This window comes from Cannabis sativa, chromosome X (assembly GCF_029168945.1).
Source record: "Cannabis sativa cultivar Pink pepper isolate KNU-18-1 chromosome X, ASM2916894v1, whole genome shotgun sequence".
Lineage (NCBI taxonomy): Eukaryota > Viridiplantae > Streptophyta > Magnoliopsida > Rosales > Cannabaceae > Cannabis > Cannabis sativa.
Genome location: NC_083610.1, coordinates 82,349,619 through 82,365,702, shown reverse-complemented (window position 1 = coordinate 82,365,702; position 16,084 = coordinate 82,349,619). Strand labels below are relative to the sequence as shown.

The window sequence follows — 16,084 nt, the reverse complement described above, 5'->3', positions numbered from 1 at the left end:
ACCACACTCAAAACATCCCCACCATCTACACTCACTCAGATGGTGCTTCTTACAGTTGGGACACTCTGGATACGTGTATCAGGTTTCAAAACCACCTTAACGGTTGCCATGACCGTGGTTCCTTCGAAACCTCTTCAACTTACTCGAGCTACTAGATGCAGATAGTTTCTTTCTGTTCTAATCAGAGGTTGAGTCACGACCACCCCTACCATAACTAGAGGTAGGAAGAGTAGTGGCTCCACCAATAATCTGTGTCCCTCGGGACTCCTGAACGCACTCAACTGCGCCCTCTGCTCACAGTGCTTTTCCTACCATGTCGACATAGGTGGTATTATCATCTGTTATGATCATCAGGTTGTGTTTGATCTTGGGAACCCATCCAAATACTTTTCTTTCTTACTGAAATCAGTTGGCACAATTCTTGAGGCCAACCTAGCCAACCTATCGAACTGGGTTGTATACTCTTTAACAGACATATTCTCTTTTTAAGTTAGTTGAGTAAATTCTTTTCATTTTGCCCTACGGACTGCCTTGTTGTAGTACTTTGCATTAAATAACTCCCGAAACTCTTCCCAGGTAATTGTAGTGACATCTCAAGAAAGAGGCACCATATCCCATTAGACCAGGGCATCCTCTTGGAATTGGAAGGTTGCACAAGCTACTCTATCATTACCGGTGACTCCCATAAAATTCAAAATTTGAGTAATAACGGTCAGCCACTATTCGACTTTCATAACATCTGGACCTCCCAAAAAGACTGGAGGTGCCTACTTGCAGAACTTTTTGTACAGTGGTCCCATCCGATTCATAACAACAACTGGCCCTGCCTGCACAACAGAGGCAGGAGCCACCTACACCACAGGAGCAGGCATTGCAAGAGCACCCTGCTACCTCAGACGTCTGATCTCCCTCATCTTGCTCATTAATTCTTCCTTGTATCGCTGCAAACATGTTCTCCCAATCCTGAGTAGCCCGCGGTGGGTTAACATTTCCCCAACCGCGTGCTGTGCCTCTTGGGCCTCTGCCTCAGCCACGAATATTCACGGGAAACTGAACTCCATGATTGCCATTGGATCCGACTAAATTACCCTGGCTTCTCGTGTTTTGCCTAGCGTCCATTCTAATAGAACATCATGCGAAACCAAGAAATAGTCTGGTCAGATCGCGATCAAGAATAAATTACTAATTACCGCTTACTTCAGAAATTAAAATATGTGCCTATTCAACTATCGGGCTATAACATGCTTCCTATCAGGCTTTTCTTACAACATACTAATAAAACAAGCTACTAAATGAATAAAGGCTTACTGAACCTTGAGTCGAGCTTATCTCTGATGATGATTGTACATGTCGTGACTATCTTCAGAAGATAACCTGGTGGCTCTAATACAAAATTGTAACACCCTACTAGATTAGGCGTGTTATCGTGATTTTATATTAATTGTTCAATCCGTTGCTAATCAACGAGTTTGTTAAAAAACGTGATTAATTAAAAGTTTGCTGAATTACTCTTTAATTTGAAAGTAAATAACTTTTATATAAACCGGGATCCCGTATTTAAAATATTTACAACTATGATACAAAATGTTCGATACAAAAGTTGTCGCCTGACAACTATACAAAATACAGCCTGCTGTCCCAAAGATCGTATGCTCTAGGCCTAACTGTTCCGACATGTACAATCTTTATCCGCTCGCACTCACTGCTGTTCAGTTTTAGCTTTGCCCTTACCTACACATGTAAACAATAACTGTGAATTGACAGACTCTGTAAGAAAAACATAATCATAATATAAATATAACTCGGATTACAATTAGGCACCATACACCTAATCATAACCCTATCCCCGCATCCCACGAGATACTGAGTTTAGAATGTTCATACGACGGTACTATTAACCATAATATCAGCATATATTCAGTACTCTAGTCGTACTGATGTGATAGCGTCAATCAATACTTATACCAAACATACATTCATCGGTATCCAATATAACTTTATGTATACTGATACCGCTATTTCAATGTAATCTAGCAGGCAAACATAAACATGTATGCTAAACATATAATCACATATGCATATAATCATACTAATCTTACCGCGATTCTGAATTCAAGTGTGCCAGTCATCTTGAGTGGAACAGCTGCTCGACAATTTACAGGCCTCTAAGTCACAACATTCGTAAAATTGATAACTGATACGCTAAATTACTTTTCGGGGACTTAAAATTAAAACTAAAAGTTTCCCTATCGATGGATAACATGGCAATACCCTAAATATTGTAAAAACATGAAAATCTAGGGTACCCTAAACTGCCCCAACCAGTAAATCGGTTCCCAACCGAAAAACCAGTTCTGAAGGGTCTGTCTGGGGAGGAACTGGTAGACCAGTTCGACAGTACCAAACTGAACCGGTTGATCGGTTCAGTGTCTGTACCCCCCAAAACCACATAAAAACCTCAAATTAACCCCAAATCGTACCAAAACTTCCAGAGTACCTAAAAGGTCCATAACAAACCTAATCCAAGCAAAAGAAACAAGTAATAGCCTCTGAAATTGAAATCACCATTGAAGAGCAAAGTTTGAGCTCTAAAACTCAAACTTTGTTCAACCACCACAAAAAGCAACAAATCAAACTTGAATAAACTTAAACAACCACAAAATACCCTTTGAAAACATAATCAAAACAAATTTAAACCTACAGAACCCTAACCTTAAAAATCATGCAACAAAACTTAGTTTTTCTACCTTAAACTCAAGGAAAAAGAGAGAAGAGTCTTACCTCACAACCTACTTGAGCTACATCAGCTCAAAACTTCAGGAATTGATCAACAAAGAGGAAGAATCTTGTTGGGTTTCTTGGTGCCCTTGTGACTGACCAAAAGAGAGAGAAAGAGAGACTTGGATTTTCTTAATTTTTTCTAACTTGAATAAAGTGAAATAAGCTAATATTTACTTAATATCAATCTCAATAAATCAGATTATAATACTTAGTATTACTTTACTAATTTAACAAAAGACAAAAGCTAACATAAGGCAAAAGGCTATTTTGTCCTTATTTCAACAAGAAGTAATCTTGCCACCCAATGGCATTTTGGTCAAATTTAAAATCACAAATATTCTCGATATTTTCAATATCAATCTAAGTTGTCCCACTATTTTTAAAGTACTATACCATAAGAAGAAGTGACTCTACTGGCCAAACATCGCATTCCACTGTTACCGAGCATAAAATATGAAAAACATGAAATTTTACATATTGCAAAATTAGCACACCTAAAATTCAAATATATCTCCATAATTATGTAAATAATAATTAAAAGTCTAATTCTAAATTAAACTCTAATTATCTGCTAATTCTCATACTAAAATTAAGCGGTCATTACACAAGTAGTTTGTTGGACACTTGGACCAGATCTCGGTCTTGGTCATAATGATAATCATCTTTATAGTAGCTATCTTTGACGTACCCATCATCTTCTTCCACGTCACCCTCGACTTTAGGGTCTTCATCTTCAACTTGCTTGTGATGACGATCAGGGTCATCCCTTATGTTGCCAACTTCAGATGTATCCTCTCCTCACATGGCTCGGTTGGGAGTGCCCAGAGGGTGAGATTTTACATCATCCATGACAACATTGTGGTCTGCCTGAGGAATTTTTTCTATCACCATTTTTTTTGTGCAGCCACCATGGTTGAAGAAATGTAATGGCTCAAATCTTTTCTCACCTCTCAATGAAGGCACTAAAATATTTACCGAGATTTTGGAAAACTAATTAAGTGAAAGCTTTAGGAATTAAATAACTATTAAATAAATGAGACAAAGGATTTTACTTAGTTCGAAAGTTAATTATCCCTAGTCCATGAGTTAGTATATTAGCCTTATAGGCATTTGAATGTATTAGAAGTGGTGTGTATACTAAAAACCCTAACTCTGGTTCTCTATGTTTCTCTTGAAGAAGATGAAAGCTTAGAGAGTATTTTAGCAGAGCTTCAGCTATGTAATTTTTTGATCCCCCCTTTGTGAAGAAATAAAGGGGTTTATATAGGCTGAAGTTTGGGTACAAGTATACCCATGACCCGTCTATGATTTTCTGTAAAAACCCCACCCACTATTGAGGTAAAATACATAAGAATACAGACTGTTGGGCCCTTAAAAAGGTTTTTTCTCGTGGGGCAAAGGGTCTGTAAAAATGGCACCACTGTTGGTGTAGGGCACGTGTCGGGAAGAGGTTGCACCTAGTAGACAATACGCTCAGAGGAGCCGTCAGACAAAAAGGCATATTCAGAGGTGGTACACACACTACTATGGTCTGACACATAGGATAAGATTTGATCTTGTGTCAGAAAAGTATATCTATCATTATGTTCATCCGACTTTTGCCTCGTGACAAGCTTCTAGTTTTCCTTGTGCAATTGGCAAATATATTTAGTTTGTATAATGTTATTGTATTTTCAATAAATTTATTTATTGCTTTAAAAAATATCATACTTTTACTCAAGTTGGAGGTGCAATTTGTATTTGCATTGTCAAAGAATTATTTATTTCAAGTAAATATTTGCATAAAATATTAATTAACCATACATTTAATAATTATGTTAAAATAAAATTCGAAATTTATAAACAGATTACCATGTTTAACAATTTTGTTTATTTTATTTTATTTTATTTCAAAATCCAAAACCATATGACCTATTTATTTTGTACGGGATTGTTGCCTTTTGGCCCAAGAAGAAAGAAAACATATGAAACATGTTATTATTTTATTAAATAAATTTAATTATAAATAATAATTTTTAAAAAAATATTAAATTATTAAATTTTGATTAAATAGCGAATAATAAAGTTTTTAATTTAGTTACTAAATTTAAAAATATATCAATTTTTTTTACACTATATAAAAAATATGTTTGAATAAAAATATTTAAATCAAATTCAATTGTTTTTCAATCAATGAAACAATAAAAATGAGCAATTTTTTTTAATTAAATAAAAAAAAATTAAACATAAAAACTCTTAATTTTTTTTAATAATATCCATTTATTGATAATAAATTAAAAGTACACTCATATTTTTTTATATGTAAATATAATGCCAATAATGAAAACAAATGTGAAGATAAAATATCGTAAATAATAAATTAATGTCAATGATACGGTAGATCTTAGTATTTAATTATCAGATCCAATCCAATACATAAAAAAATAAAATATTTAGTTTTATCCGATCACATAGGAATGCTAATTAAAATTCGTACTAACACTTTCCTAAAAAAAAAAAAGAAAAAAACTCGTACTAACACATAATTTAATTTAAGAAAGCTTCCTACAATAGAATATATATATTAATAATTAATTAATTAATCAAAGGGATGACCCGGTTGGGCAAAAGGTGATCAAGTAATTCGACCCGGAACAGGTACAGGTACTGGAGGCATCGTCGTAAGCGTAACTGTACGCGGTTGGACACGCGCTCTTGAACATGGCCGAGTACTGAGTCGGCGAGCATGTTTGCGGCGTCGCGTGATCCCCAGTGCAGCAAAACTCCGGCGCGTTGAAAGCCGCGCACGCGCTTTTGCACGCGATTGTAGAACCCGAACCCGATTCCGTCACTCGGAGCTCGGCGGGGCAGTTCCCATTTAAGTCGTTGACGCAACCTGCGTACTGGCAATCTCCGGTTCCTCCGACGGCCTTGACTCCCATACCGACGTTGTAACCGTCGACGAGGCTAACGTCGTAGAAATCCTTGTCGGTTGAGGTCGACCCGATTGTGAACTCCACTAGGGTTACGGGCGGGGCCCCACCTCCGGTGCATTTTAGCGGGCCACAGTCTCCGGTCTCGCACTTTCCATTACCAGACTCGTCGAAGTTGCATTGGGTCCTGCCCCAGAACCGACCCGACCATCCCGGTGGTGCTGTGAGATGGACCGACTCACCGGACTGTAACACGAAACCTCCATCCCCTAGAATCCCCGCTCCGTTTCCGGATAGCGTCCCTGGCCATACTGTGTAGCTGCATTGGTTTTGGAGAGTGAATACAGTTCCATACCCCACATTTCCTGCAAAAGTATGTATTAGTACGTAAAAAACGTATATATATATATTAACGTAAAGATATATATGTAGTCTAGTACTACTAATAATATAGAAACAAATTAAAATAATTAATAGTAGTCAAAATATTACCTAAAGAGAAAAGAAGGAGCAGAAGAAGGTGAAAGGTGGGAGTGCTGGTAATGGCCATGGATGAGATGACTTTGGTGAAGAAGAAGAGCACTGTACGTAGGTGGGAGAAGAGAAGCTGAGGAAAAAGTTTGTAAATTGTGTTTGGTTTGGTGAAGATGGAAGTTGAAATTCGGGATTTGGAGGCTTTTTAACGTTGAAATTTGTGGGGCCTATTAAATGGTTATTTGGGCATGTCAACTTCGTCCTATCTTTACGTGATCAATTAAAGTTGTGGGTTCCTTTTTTTCCTAACAAATTATTATGGTGGTTTTTGTAGGAACACGTACGTAAGGAATTCTTTTTTTCCTTTTTTTTCTTTTGGTTTTTTTTTTTTTTTTAGGAAAAATGGTAACTTTATTAATAAGAAGATTCAACTATTACAATAGAAAGAAAATCAGCGGGAACATTATCTTCGCTAAAAATACGATCTGGATACAAACAAGAGCTACGAGCAGTTATTAACGTACTATTATTTAACATTTAAAAAAATTAATTGTGACTAACGGCAAATCGGCCATAAGAGAACGACAAGCCGCCACTTGAAGGCCCATAACCTATTCTTTTTTGACATCCCTCCATCCCTACTAACTTAGCTTTAGTATCTTAACTTGGGAATAAAAATTAATTGTATGGTATTAATTCTCTTTCAATTGGTTACTAAATATTATAATAGAAGAAATTAGTAGGGTCTACTTAAATTAAAAAGAAAAAAAGGAAAATATTCTCCATCCATATTTATAAGGAATATTTTCCCTTTTTTAACTTATTTTTTTATTTTTTATTTTATTAATTAAAAAATAATAAAAAAATATATCCTTCAAAAAATTATAAATAAAATCTAATTATATTTTTAAACAATGACAATTTAGTTAAATTTTAGCATTCTGATTATATTTATTAATTATATAAATAAAATAAAATAATTCTGTATGTTTAGCATAATAAAATATTATTTTAATTATTTTATATTTTAAACTCATTTATTTTTTTAATTAATTATTCTTATTCTAATTACAGTTTAATAATTGAATATCGAGTAATTATTTATTACACCGATAATTATATCTAGGAGTCATTCCCCTCCTATCATATTAACACTTTGGTCACCGGAATAATAATAGCAATAGAATCAAATTAAATTTAAAATGCTTACAAAAATTAATAAAAAAATTATTAATTATTTTTTTTTTAAAATAAAAAATTATTTTACCCCTTAAACTGTCACTAGAAAAATAATGCCCTTTTTACTTATAGGGTGTTAAATATACTCATTAAATTTTAGATAATTATAAACAATTATAGTATTATATTACATTCGGTCAATTTTCTTAATTATCTTATCGATACAGCATAATATTATATAATATTATCTAATTTAGTTTCTTACCTAAGCAATCTAAAAAAAAAAATTACAAATTTTATTTTGATTTAATCTTTAATATAATATATTTGAACTTTTTTACTTTGGTAATCAAATTTGTTTCCATTTTCAAGTTTTTCTAGAAAGTTTAGTTTATAAATATAATTTTTACGTTAAAATAGAGTTTTTAGTATATATTAGTAATTTAAGAGAGAAGTCTTAATTTTACTAATTGATAAAGTTAAAGGAGTATTTTTAATAATACTAATATTACAAAATCGCATAAGTGATATTTTAATTTTATTCTTTAAGAAAATTTTAAATTTTGCTAACTGATAAAGTTAAGGAGATATTTTTGATAACTTTAATATTACAAAGAACACAATCATATAAATGATAAAGTTGAGTGAGCAAAATATTTTGTTTTTCTGGCATTAGAATAATTTTTCATATTATTCTAAAATGAACTAGTGAACAATCCACTAAAATATTATACTTTAAAATATGAGCAAATAAAAATAATAAAATTATCTTTTTTCTATTCCATTGCATTTTATTATGTCCAATTAATCGTTTTCTTAATGTAGTAACTCCGTACACCTTTTAATTTTTTTTTTTATTAATTGTTTCTGGATTATTAAGAACTCCAACGTTTTAATTATCGTACGATAGAAAAATGATGGTGTTTTCTAAATGGGGTGGGGAAATCATAATGTGAAAATTGAAAAATCAAACGGCTAGAAATGGCATGGGTAAAACTATAGTATACACATATAATTAAAGGGTAAATACCATTTTGGACCCTGTGTTTTACAAAAGTTACAGATTGGATCCTGTGTTTTGTTAAATGACAAAATGGACCCTGCATTTTTTAAAATAGTAAAAATAAGACCCTGAGCTTAATTTTCGACAACTTTTTTTTTAATACAACCAACTTTAAGACAATGCTTAATACGAACAGATACAAAAAATGTAAACAGTTTTGTTATAGCACTTTTAGATCGGATTATAATTGAACTTTATTTTGACAAAAAATCAATTCAAGGTCCTATTTGTACTATTTTAGAAAATACAGGGTCCATTTTGTTATTTAAAAAAACACAGGGTCCAATTGGTAACTTTTACAAAACAGAGAGTTTAAAATGGTATTTACCCATAATTAAATGAACGCTTTATTTCAAGAAAGAAATACACATATAATTAAGCAAGCAAGAGTGCACGTGACAGGGAAGGAGGAAAGTATCATGTGACGTGACATGAACTCTTATCTAGGTGAAAAATCGTGGCAAACGTCAGCTTCTTCTAAGGCATTCTCTTATAAAACACCCACATGCTCAATGGTACTATATATATATTAATCCATTTTTTTTAATCATGTTTTCATCAATCAAATTGAATTATCATTTATGATCAATAAATTAATCTGAGTTTTTGAACGTTTATTGATACTGTAACATTTCCTTTGTGCAATATTGAATATTATCGATCATGATGACATGAAATATTCTCAAATAACAACTGGGAAAAAAAAATTACATAAATAAAAGACACAAATGGAAGTAACATATAATAATATATAGTCGTGGAACGCGTTTTTAGGTGTCTCTTATTTTTGTAAGGTGGTCACGAGTACTTGAATTATTATTATTACGGCCACATGATTGTAACATCTCTTGGGCTTAATTCGCCAAATTCCACCTAATTAAGCCTTTATAATTATATTTACATACAAACTTAACAAATGTACACCATTTGGACCCTTAATAATAGAGTGGTCTGAACAGTACTTATTGTCTTTTTTACTTTTTCACACGATTGTGTGATCTATATTATACAAAAAGTCCATGCAATATAAAACTTTGCCATCATTAAAATATGGTAGGGTTAGGTTAATACCGTCATAATCTTGTACCTTATAACCTAACTGGTTAATGTAAATATTAAAAAAGTCAACAAATGAAGGAGGAGTAGTCTGCACCACGCAAAGAGAGGTTTTGTTACTGTTTCTCACACTTTATTCTTTCCTATATATGTATGTTGAATATATTACAATTTATTGCCACCATTTTTAGTTTTCTTTCCAAGGCCACCAGTTCACAACCTTTCTCTTACTATTTGTTTTCTTTCTTGAAATTAAATGAGCTTGATTCATGCCTCAACACAGGCTTATTATAATGCCACTTTTTGTCCTTTTCGTATGTTAATTAGAAAATATTTAGGTTAATTAGTAATTTTTCTCTCTAAACTTTGACATGTAGTAAATTGTGCTCTTGAACTTTTTTGGCCGTTAAAAATTCCTCCCGAAGTATTGAGATTGTTAAATTTAAGGACTTTTGTCTAATTTTATTCAATTTTACTGTTTCAGTGATTGTTTATATACTAAAACATGCTCCCCAGACTTTGATATCTACCAAATCATGCCCCTCAAACTTTGATATGTACTAAATCATACCCCTTGAACTTTCATCTATGCTAGAATTTTTTTTACGAAAATTAGACAAAAATCCTTAAATTTAACAATCTCAATAGTTCGAGAGGAATTTTTAACGGCTAAAAAAATTCAAGGGCATGATTTAGTACATGTCAAAGTTCAGGTAGAAAAATTATTAACTAGCCAAATATTTAAGCCAATTTAACTAGAAATGGTTCAAACTTTTGGCAGGTCATGAGATGAAATTATCTAAAGGGAAAATTCGTGAAAATTAAAAGACAATTTAATTACATATATAACTTCATATAATAATCTTACTTTACAGCAAGCGAAAATTAATTAAAAGCAGAGGATTTGTAAATATATGTAAGCACAAACAACATATGTAGTTCGATCATCAAAAAAAAAAAAAAAAACAAAAAAAAAAGAAAGAAAAAGAAAACAAACAAGATATGTAGTTTATTTGGCTATCTTTTACTTCATCGATAAGTATATAGTCATTTCTTGTTTGTCTTGAAACAAAACAAAGCTCTAATAGAGCCTAGAAATGGCTTAGGCCGAATGTTCAGATTAGTAGCCGAAGCAAGGTATGCACAAGATAAAAAAATGTAGATTTTGGACCAAAGAAATGAAAAGGTAAGGTAACCAAATACGACAGTCAAAAAAATTACAAGCATGAAATTTGCCAAGCACTTGAAAGAAGAAAGTTCCTCTTGTGAAACTGGGTCAGGGAAATGGCTCTGAATCTTGAAATTTGAGAGTAACTTGTCCTTAAGATGGAATGAATCAATTAGCCAAGCACTGGAATCGGCCTCAGATGATGGAATATCTGTAACTGGGATACGCCTAACATGGATATGAACTTCTGAAGGATCTAACCCAAACACATTGTCTAAGAAAGAAGGGCAATTATTCTTGTAGGCAATAGTCACATCATAAACTGCAGCAATCAAATTGAGAAGAATAAGTTTAAACCCAAATAAAGAAAAAGAAAAAAGATTGTCCTTGTCATGATGTTTAAAAGTAATGGACAGAGTGAGGCTATTTGATTAGTAACCATGCACCAAATATGATTAGATCCTGTTATCCAAATCTCAAATATATGTGATATTTTAGTGAGGTGATTAAGACCATAATTGATTTGTTGTAATTGTTTTTTCTTTTTAATATAAAATAGAAAACAAATCACCTGCATCCAAGGAACCCCTTAAGACCTCTAAGCAAACGCAAAAACCTTTTGTTTTGGGGAGTAGAACATTGTACAACACAGGAAGTCCAACTTGTGCAGCAAAATTCTGACTGTTCTTGCATTTTTGTTCACTGTATTAGAAGTCAAGCAACTACAAGTTATTATGCTTTGTAAACAAGTAAAGGTAATTAAGTTAATAACAATATATTATTATGTCTCCAACCAATATCTAGATCAAGACTCAAGATTGTATTCAAAGATAAGAAAGATTTAGATCCCAGAAAGAAGAAGAAAAGACAAAAAAGAAATTAAGAGTAAATTAAAAAGAAAGAAAGGGGTAATACGTAAAATCAGTTCCTTCCGGGAAAATAGCTAGCCATAATGGATCTTGAGCATCAGTAAAAGTGGAAAGCATTTGGCGCAAAACAGGTTCATCAGATTCCCACTTTCTCTGTAGAGGAACAAACTCCAAAACATGAAATCCCCAACCAAACACAGGCAATTTCATGAGGCTGTCTTTGAGGACATACTTGATATGGCCAAGGCACCCTTTTCTCAATGCTAGATCCCATAGGTACATCCAATCAACCTCAGTCCTATGATTAGCAATGACCATAACTCGTTCCTTTGATGGAACAGTATCTCCATAGAACACAACCTTTGTTCTGTTTATCTTCTCAAACATAAAAGGCCACAAAGCCAGCCAAAGACTGAACGCAAAAGATGTTACTTTTCTACTCCATCGAATGCTTAAAAACCTCAAGATTACAGCTAATGGAGGGGCAAAGTAGACAAGGAATATGAAAGCAGTTGATACAAACACCACTAAACATATCAAACCCCTTACTAGTCTCAACAGGTTCAATGGTCGATGCTTTCTTGAACAAGTATTGGATTTCTCCATCTTCTTATTATTAATATTAGAATAAGAATATTAACAAAAAAAATAGCTGCAATGATATGGAGAATTTTCACGCTTAGAATATTCGAAAAAGAAAAGAAAAGTTCCAAACACAAATGTTTAAAGATTCAGAACAAGTTTGAATATCGAAATTGAACGTGAAAAATTGAGATGGTTTTACGTACCTGGGGTTTTAATCAGTGTGTGTTATTAAAGAATTGAAATTGGATTTGGAATTGGAATTGGCTGTTGTGAGATTTAATAAGTTTAATTCAAGAATTGGACCACCCTGTGTGTGTGTGTGTGTGTATGGTAATGGGAGTGGCCTAATGGCACTTTGGCACAGCACAAGTGCGAATCTGAGATATTTGGATTCTGCCTTTCTGGACTGGAGGGGTGGATTGGTATCACATACGCACGGGTATACCCATTCTAACTATGCGACTCCTTCGTTAAAAGTCGTCATGGTCGGATTGAATACGAATTTAACGATTTGTTGCAATTGCTTTTACGCAAATTGCTATGTCATTATCATTTTTGGTCTATTCATCACCATCAGTCAAATCAATTTTGTTTGTTATAAAACTCTTATGAAGGAAAAGAAGAAGGTGTAAATAAAGAGAGAAAAAGAAAGTAAAAGAGAAAAAAAAAAAAGTAAAAGTTGAGTTTCACTTAAATATTTTTATACGAACATATTTCTGATTTAGTATAAAAGGTGATATTTTTTTTATATTTTTTTTAATTAAGTACTTAGACTAAGCATGAAAAATCAAATTTCTTTTTTATTATTCGTTATTAGATCAAAATTTGATGATTTAATATTTTTAAAATTAATATTTATAGTTAAATTTGTTTGATAACAATTCATGGATAATACCCATTAAAAAATGATCCTGATATAAATATGTAAATAGTATTTTCCATTAATGGTAATTATTATTTACATATGTCATTGAATGTTTATAATAACTAACTCATTAAAAATTTCACTTATCAAAAACTTAGTAAGACAAAAACTCAATCAAGGAAAAAATAGAGCAATACGAAATTATTCCCCTTCGTTTTGGCATTCTTAGAGATCTTTTAATTGACGCATTCCAATCTTGTGAGAATCATCTTCTCGAATGTTGATGTTAGCAATAACCTTGTGAATATATTTGCAAGATTGACATTTGATTGAATGTGTTGGACACCAATATAGCTATTCTCTTAAAAATCATATGTTTAGTTTTATCTCCCTTTTAGTGTGCTCTCATTTTAGTTGAGCGATGCAAGAATCTTCATAGAGGACTGTTTTTACTTTTTTATTTGGTGTTAATCTACGTGTTCCCTAAATATATTGTGTCAGTAATCTCAATCGTACATATTCTCTACTTGCTTCATGAATTGCAAGTTTCTCAATATGATTAAAAGTTATATCCTTAAAAGCTTTGTCAAGAAAACCCATACAGTAGAACAAAACCTAAGCTAAAAAAACAGTAATGCAATATTACATATATTCTTTTCATACAAATGTTTATAATTATTTGCAAGTTGCCTCGTTGAAAATCTTTCAAGAAAAATTCAGTGGGACAAAACTTGAGCTAAGAAGAAAAGAGTGTAACATGTACATGTCTTCCCCTCATGCACATAATCCAAAAAATTTGTGTTGTGATAATATATCTCATAAGATTATTGTTTATAATATCATCACTTTTAAAATATCACCATATATAACCTATGATCACATATTTACTATAAGTACTCTTCGAGAGTGTATGTGTGAAATTCTAAATTTTGGATGAGGGTTTCTAGAAACTTCATATTAATCCAACTTATCGAATCATTCATGTGTGTATATGCAACATTGTTCATACCAAAGTTTAAAATTTTAATAAAATATGAACATAATACATTGATAATAATAATAATAATATAAATTTTAATTTGCGATAATGATTATACTCTAAGACCATGTATCTATTTCATTCTCGTTATCTAAAATTCTTTATGCATATAAAGTACTTCATGACTTCTTTACTTACAATTTAATCTATAAACAAACTATAAATATTGTTTAACGAGATTTTCGAAAACTCTATATAATAGAATGAATAAGAACTAAGAAAATAAATCAACTAGATGAAATAGAGATAGAAATTTTTACGTTGTTTGGATATTAATGAACCCTAGTCCATGAGTCAATTGCATTGGGCTAAGTAGCCTTGAAGTATTACACCAATGTTCTTGACATGCTTAAGAACCCTAGCTTTTTGCTATAGTGCTTGAGTCAATTGCATTAGATCTGAAAGTAATTCTTAGATAAAACAACAACAATAAATAAAAACAAGACCAAAGAACCCACACCAACGGGAGAGGGAGAGGCATCCCGCCACCAGCAGGCTTTTCCCACCGAAGGGAACGCAAAACCCAACCACCCCTCCATCTTAGCCCGTCCCCGAGCTTCAAAAGAAAAGACAGAGGGCCAAAAATGCCAACAACGACCAAGCGAAGACCACTAACACTGTTGGAGGCCCATCGGAGTCTCCTCCAAAACTCAACCGTTGTAGACCACTAACCCCCAAAAAGCTCGACCTCCCCACGATGACAACTCTAAAAAAGCATCCATGTCATCAGATTCCCCATGCTTGTCGTGCAAGGAACCATGGACAAGACAACCACCAACAAACAATCCCTCAGCTAGAGAACACTAAACACATAGCTAGGCCGGCGGCTAGGTCCCTAGCCGAGAAAGGAGAAAGGAAAGAGATGAAACCCTAGCATAAATAAATAAAATTAGAAAGAAAGAAAAGAGAAAACTCCGTGTATGTGTTGCCACCCATCCTTTGACTTTTTTTATTTTTCTTTGAGAGTCAAGATCATAAGAACAATATTCAAATAAGTTTTCCAAGTACAAAAAGATTACAAATGAATTTTGATAGAGTTTCTGCTAACAAGAGAGAGTGGTCTTCCATTGTTGTGATAGACTCATATTTATAGTGATATTTCAAACATACAACAATAAATATTGTATAATTATTACTCAATCAAATCCCTCTATTTAAGGGTCAATCTTAAACCGATTCTCCAAAGATTTGTTGTTGTTTTCTCTGATCCAAACTGCTTATTGACCATACCTTATTGAGTAGTCATTTACGTACATGGCTGATGAATTATTGCTTACTTAATCAGAGTCTGTACTCTCATCGACTAGGCGTCAGTTGGCCTCCCTAAATAACCAACGACTAAAGACATCTTTTGGCCCTCTTGGACGATCGCCGACCAAATGCTTCAGGTGGTTGCTCATTCTCTTGAAAGATGTGGTACCTATAACCTGACCAACCAATTAAATTAATCTAACCTGTCATGCCACGTCATTCATGCCAAAAATTGAGATAACAAATAGGGGCACATTAATGAATATATGTGTACAAAATACATATAGAATGTGGAATGTCAAAGCCACTGTTCATATCATCAGTAAATTTGGTCTTTGCCGCCGTGTTCATCATACACTGAATGTACTTCTTGAGGCTTTTTCCTGGCTGTTGTTTAATGTTCGTCAAAGAATAACTTTTAGGTCGAAGTCTTTTACAGCTATGAATTGTTTCTTGAACATTATTTGCAAATCTTTCGAATTACGAATTGATTTGGGGTATAACCTTTTCCACCAGTCTTCTGTGGATTTTGACAGTGTTAATAAAAAGGCAGAGGCACTTTGCATCATCACTAGTTTTTGCTACCTGCATCATTCGACTATACTTGGATAGATGGTCCTTGAGGCCCGTTCTTCCTTCATACAATTCTATCTAAGGCATTTTGAAGTGTTCCGGCAACTGTACATATCTATGATTCTTTTCACACATGGTTCCGTATCTTCCTCCTCCGAGTCAGACACATTTCCATTTTGCTTTCGAATTTTTTTTTTCTGTCAGCTTTGTCATTCTCATCCCTAACCCTGAGTTTGCCAACACAAAAGCTCCAACCACCCAAGTCACAA

At 33.1% G+C, this 16,084-nt stretch overlaps 2 protein-coding genes across 3 annotated transcripts; both read right to left on the bottom strand.

Annotated features, from left to right (window-relative positions):
- Positions 1-5,020: 5,020 nt before the first annotated feature.
- On the bottom strand, positions 5,021-6,356 carry LOC115700397 (pathogenesis-related thaumatin-like protein 3.5). The gene is made up of 2 exons (XM_030627956.2): positions 6,186-6,356; positions 5,021-6,058 (listed from the first exon to the last, which is right to left on the bottom strand). Exons 1-2 carry the CDS (start codon positions 6,241-6,243, stop codon positions 5,364-5,366), a joined length of 753 nt encoding a protein of 250 aa, XP_030483816.1. The 5' UTR covers positions 6,244-6,356; the 3' UTR covers positions 5,021-5,363.
- A 4,096-nt stretch (positions 6,357-10,452) lies between these two features.
- Positions 10,453-12,544, bottom strand: LOC115700391 (probable 1-acyl-sn-glycerol-3-phosphate acyltransferase 4). 2 transcript variants are annotated; one of them, XM_030627952.2, is made up of 4 exons: positions 12,291-12,543; positions 11,549-12,154; positions 11,205-11,335; positions 10,453-10,955 (listed from the first exon to the last, which is right to left on the bottom strand). In XM_030627952.2, the coding sequence occupies exons 2-4, from the start codon at positions 12,106-12,108 to the stop codon at positions 10,513-10,515; spliced, it is 1,134 nt and encodes a 377-aa protein (XP_030483812.2). In that variant the 5' UTR covers positions 12,109-12,154; positions 12,291-12,543; the 3' UTR covers positions 10,453-10,512. The 2 variants fall into 2 exon arrangements, with proteins under 2 accessions (XP_030483812.2, XP_060963196.1); XM_061107213.1 differs by having other exon boundaries at positions 11,549-12,544.
- Positions 12,545-16,084: the final 3,540 nt, after the last annotated feature.

What these genes read in the sequence shown, in the direction of transcription:
- LOC115700391 (XM_061107213.1), bottom strand. Translation starts at nt 12,108, where the DNA reads ATGGAGAAATCCAATACTTGTTCAAGAAAGCATCGACCATTGAACCTG. An exon ending in CCGGAAGGAACTGATTTTAC is followed by an intron (nt 11,336 to 11,548) that starts GTATTACCCCTT and finishes CTTCTAATACAG; the next exon opens with TGAACAAAAATGCAAGAACA. An exon ending in AAGGGGTTCCTTGGATGCAG is followed by an intron (nt 10,956 to 11,204) that starts GTGATTTGTTTT and finishes TGATTGCTGCAG; the next exon opens with TTTATGATGTGACTATTGCC.
- LOC115700397 (XM_030627956.2), bottom strand. Translation starts at nt 6,243, where the DNA reads ATGGCCATTACCAGCACTCCCACCTTTCACCTTCTTCTGCTCCTTCTT. An exon ending in GCTCCTTCTTTTCTCTTTAG is followed by an intron (nt 6,059 to 6,185) that starts GTAATATTTTGA and finishes ATACTTTTGCAG; the next exon opens with GAAATGTGGGGTATGGAACT.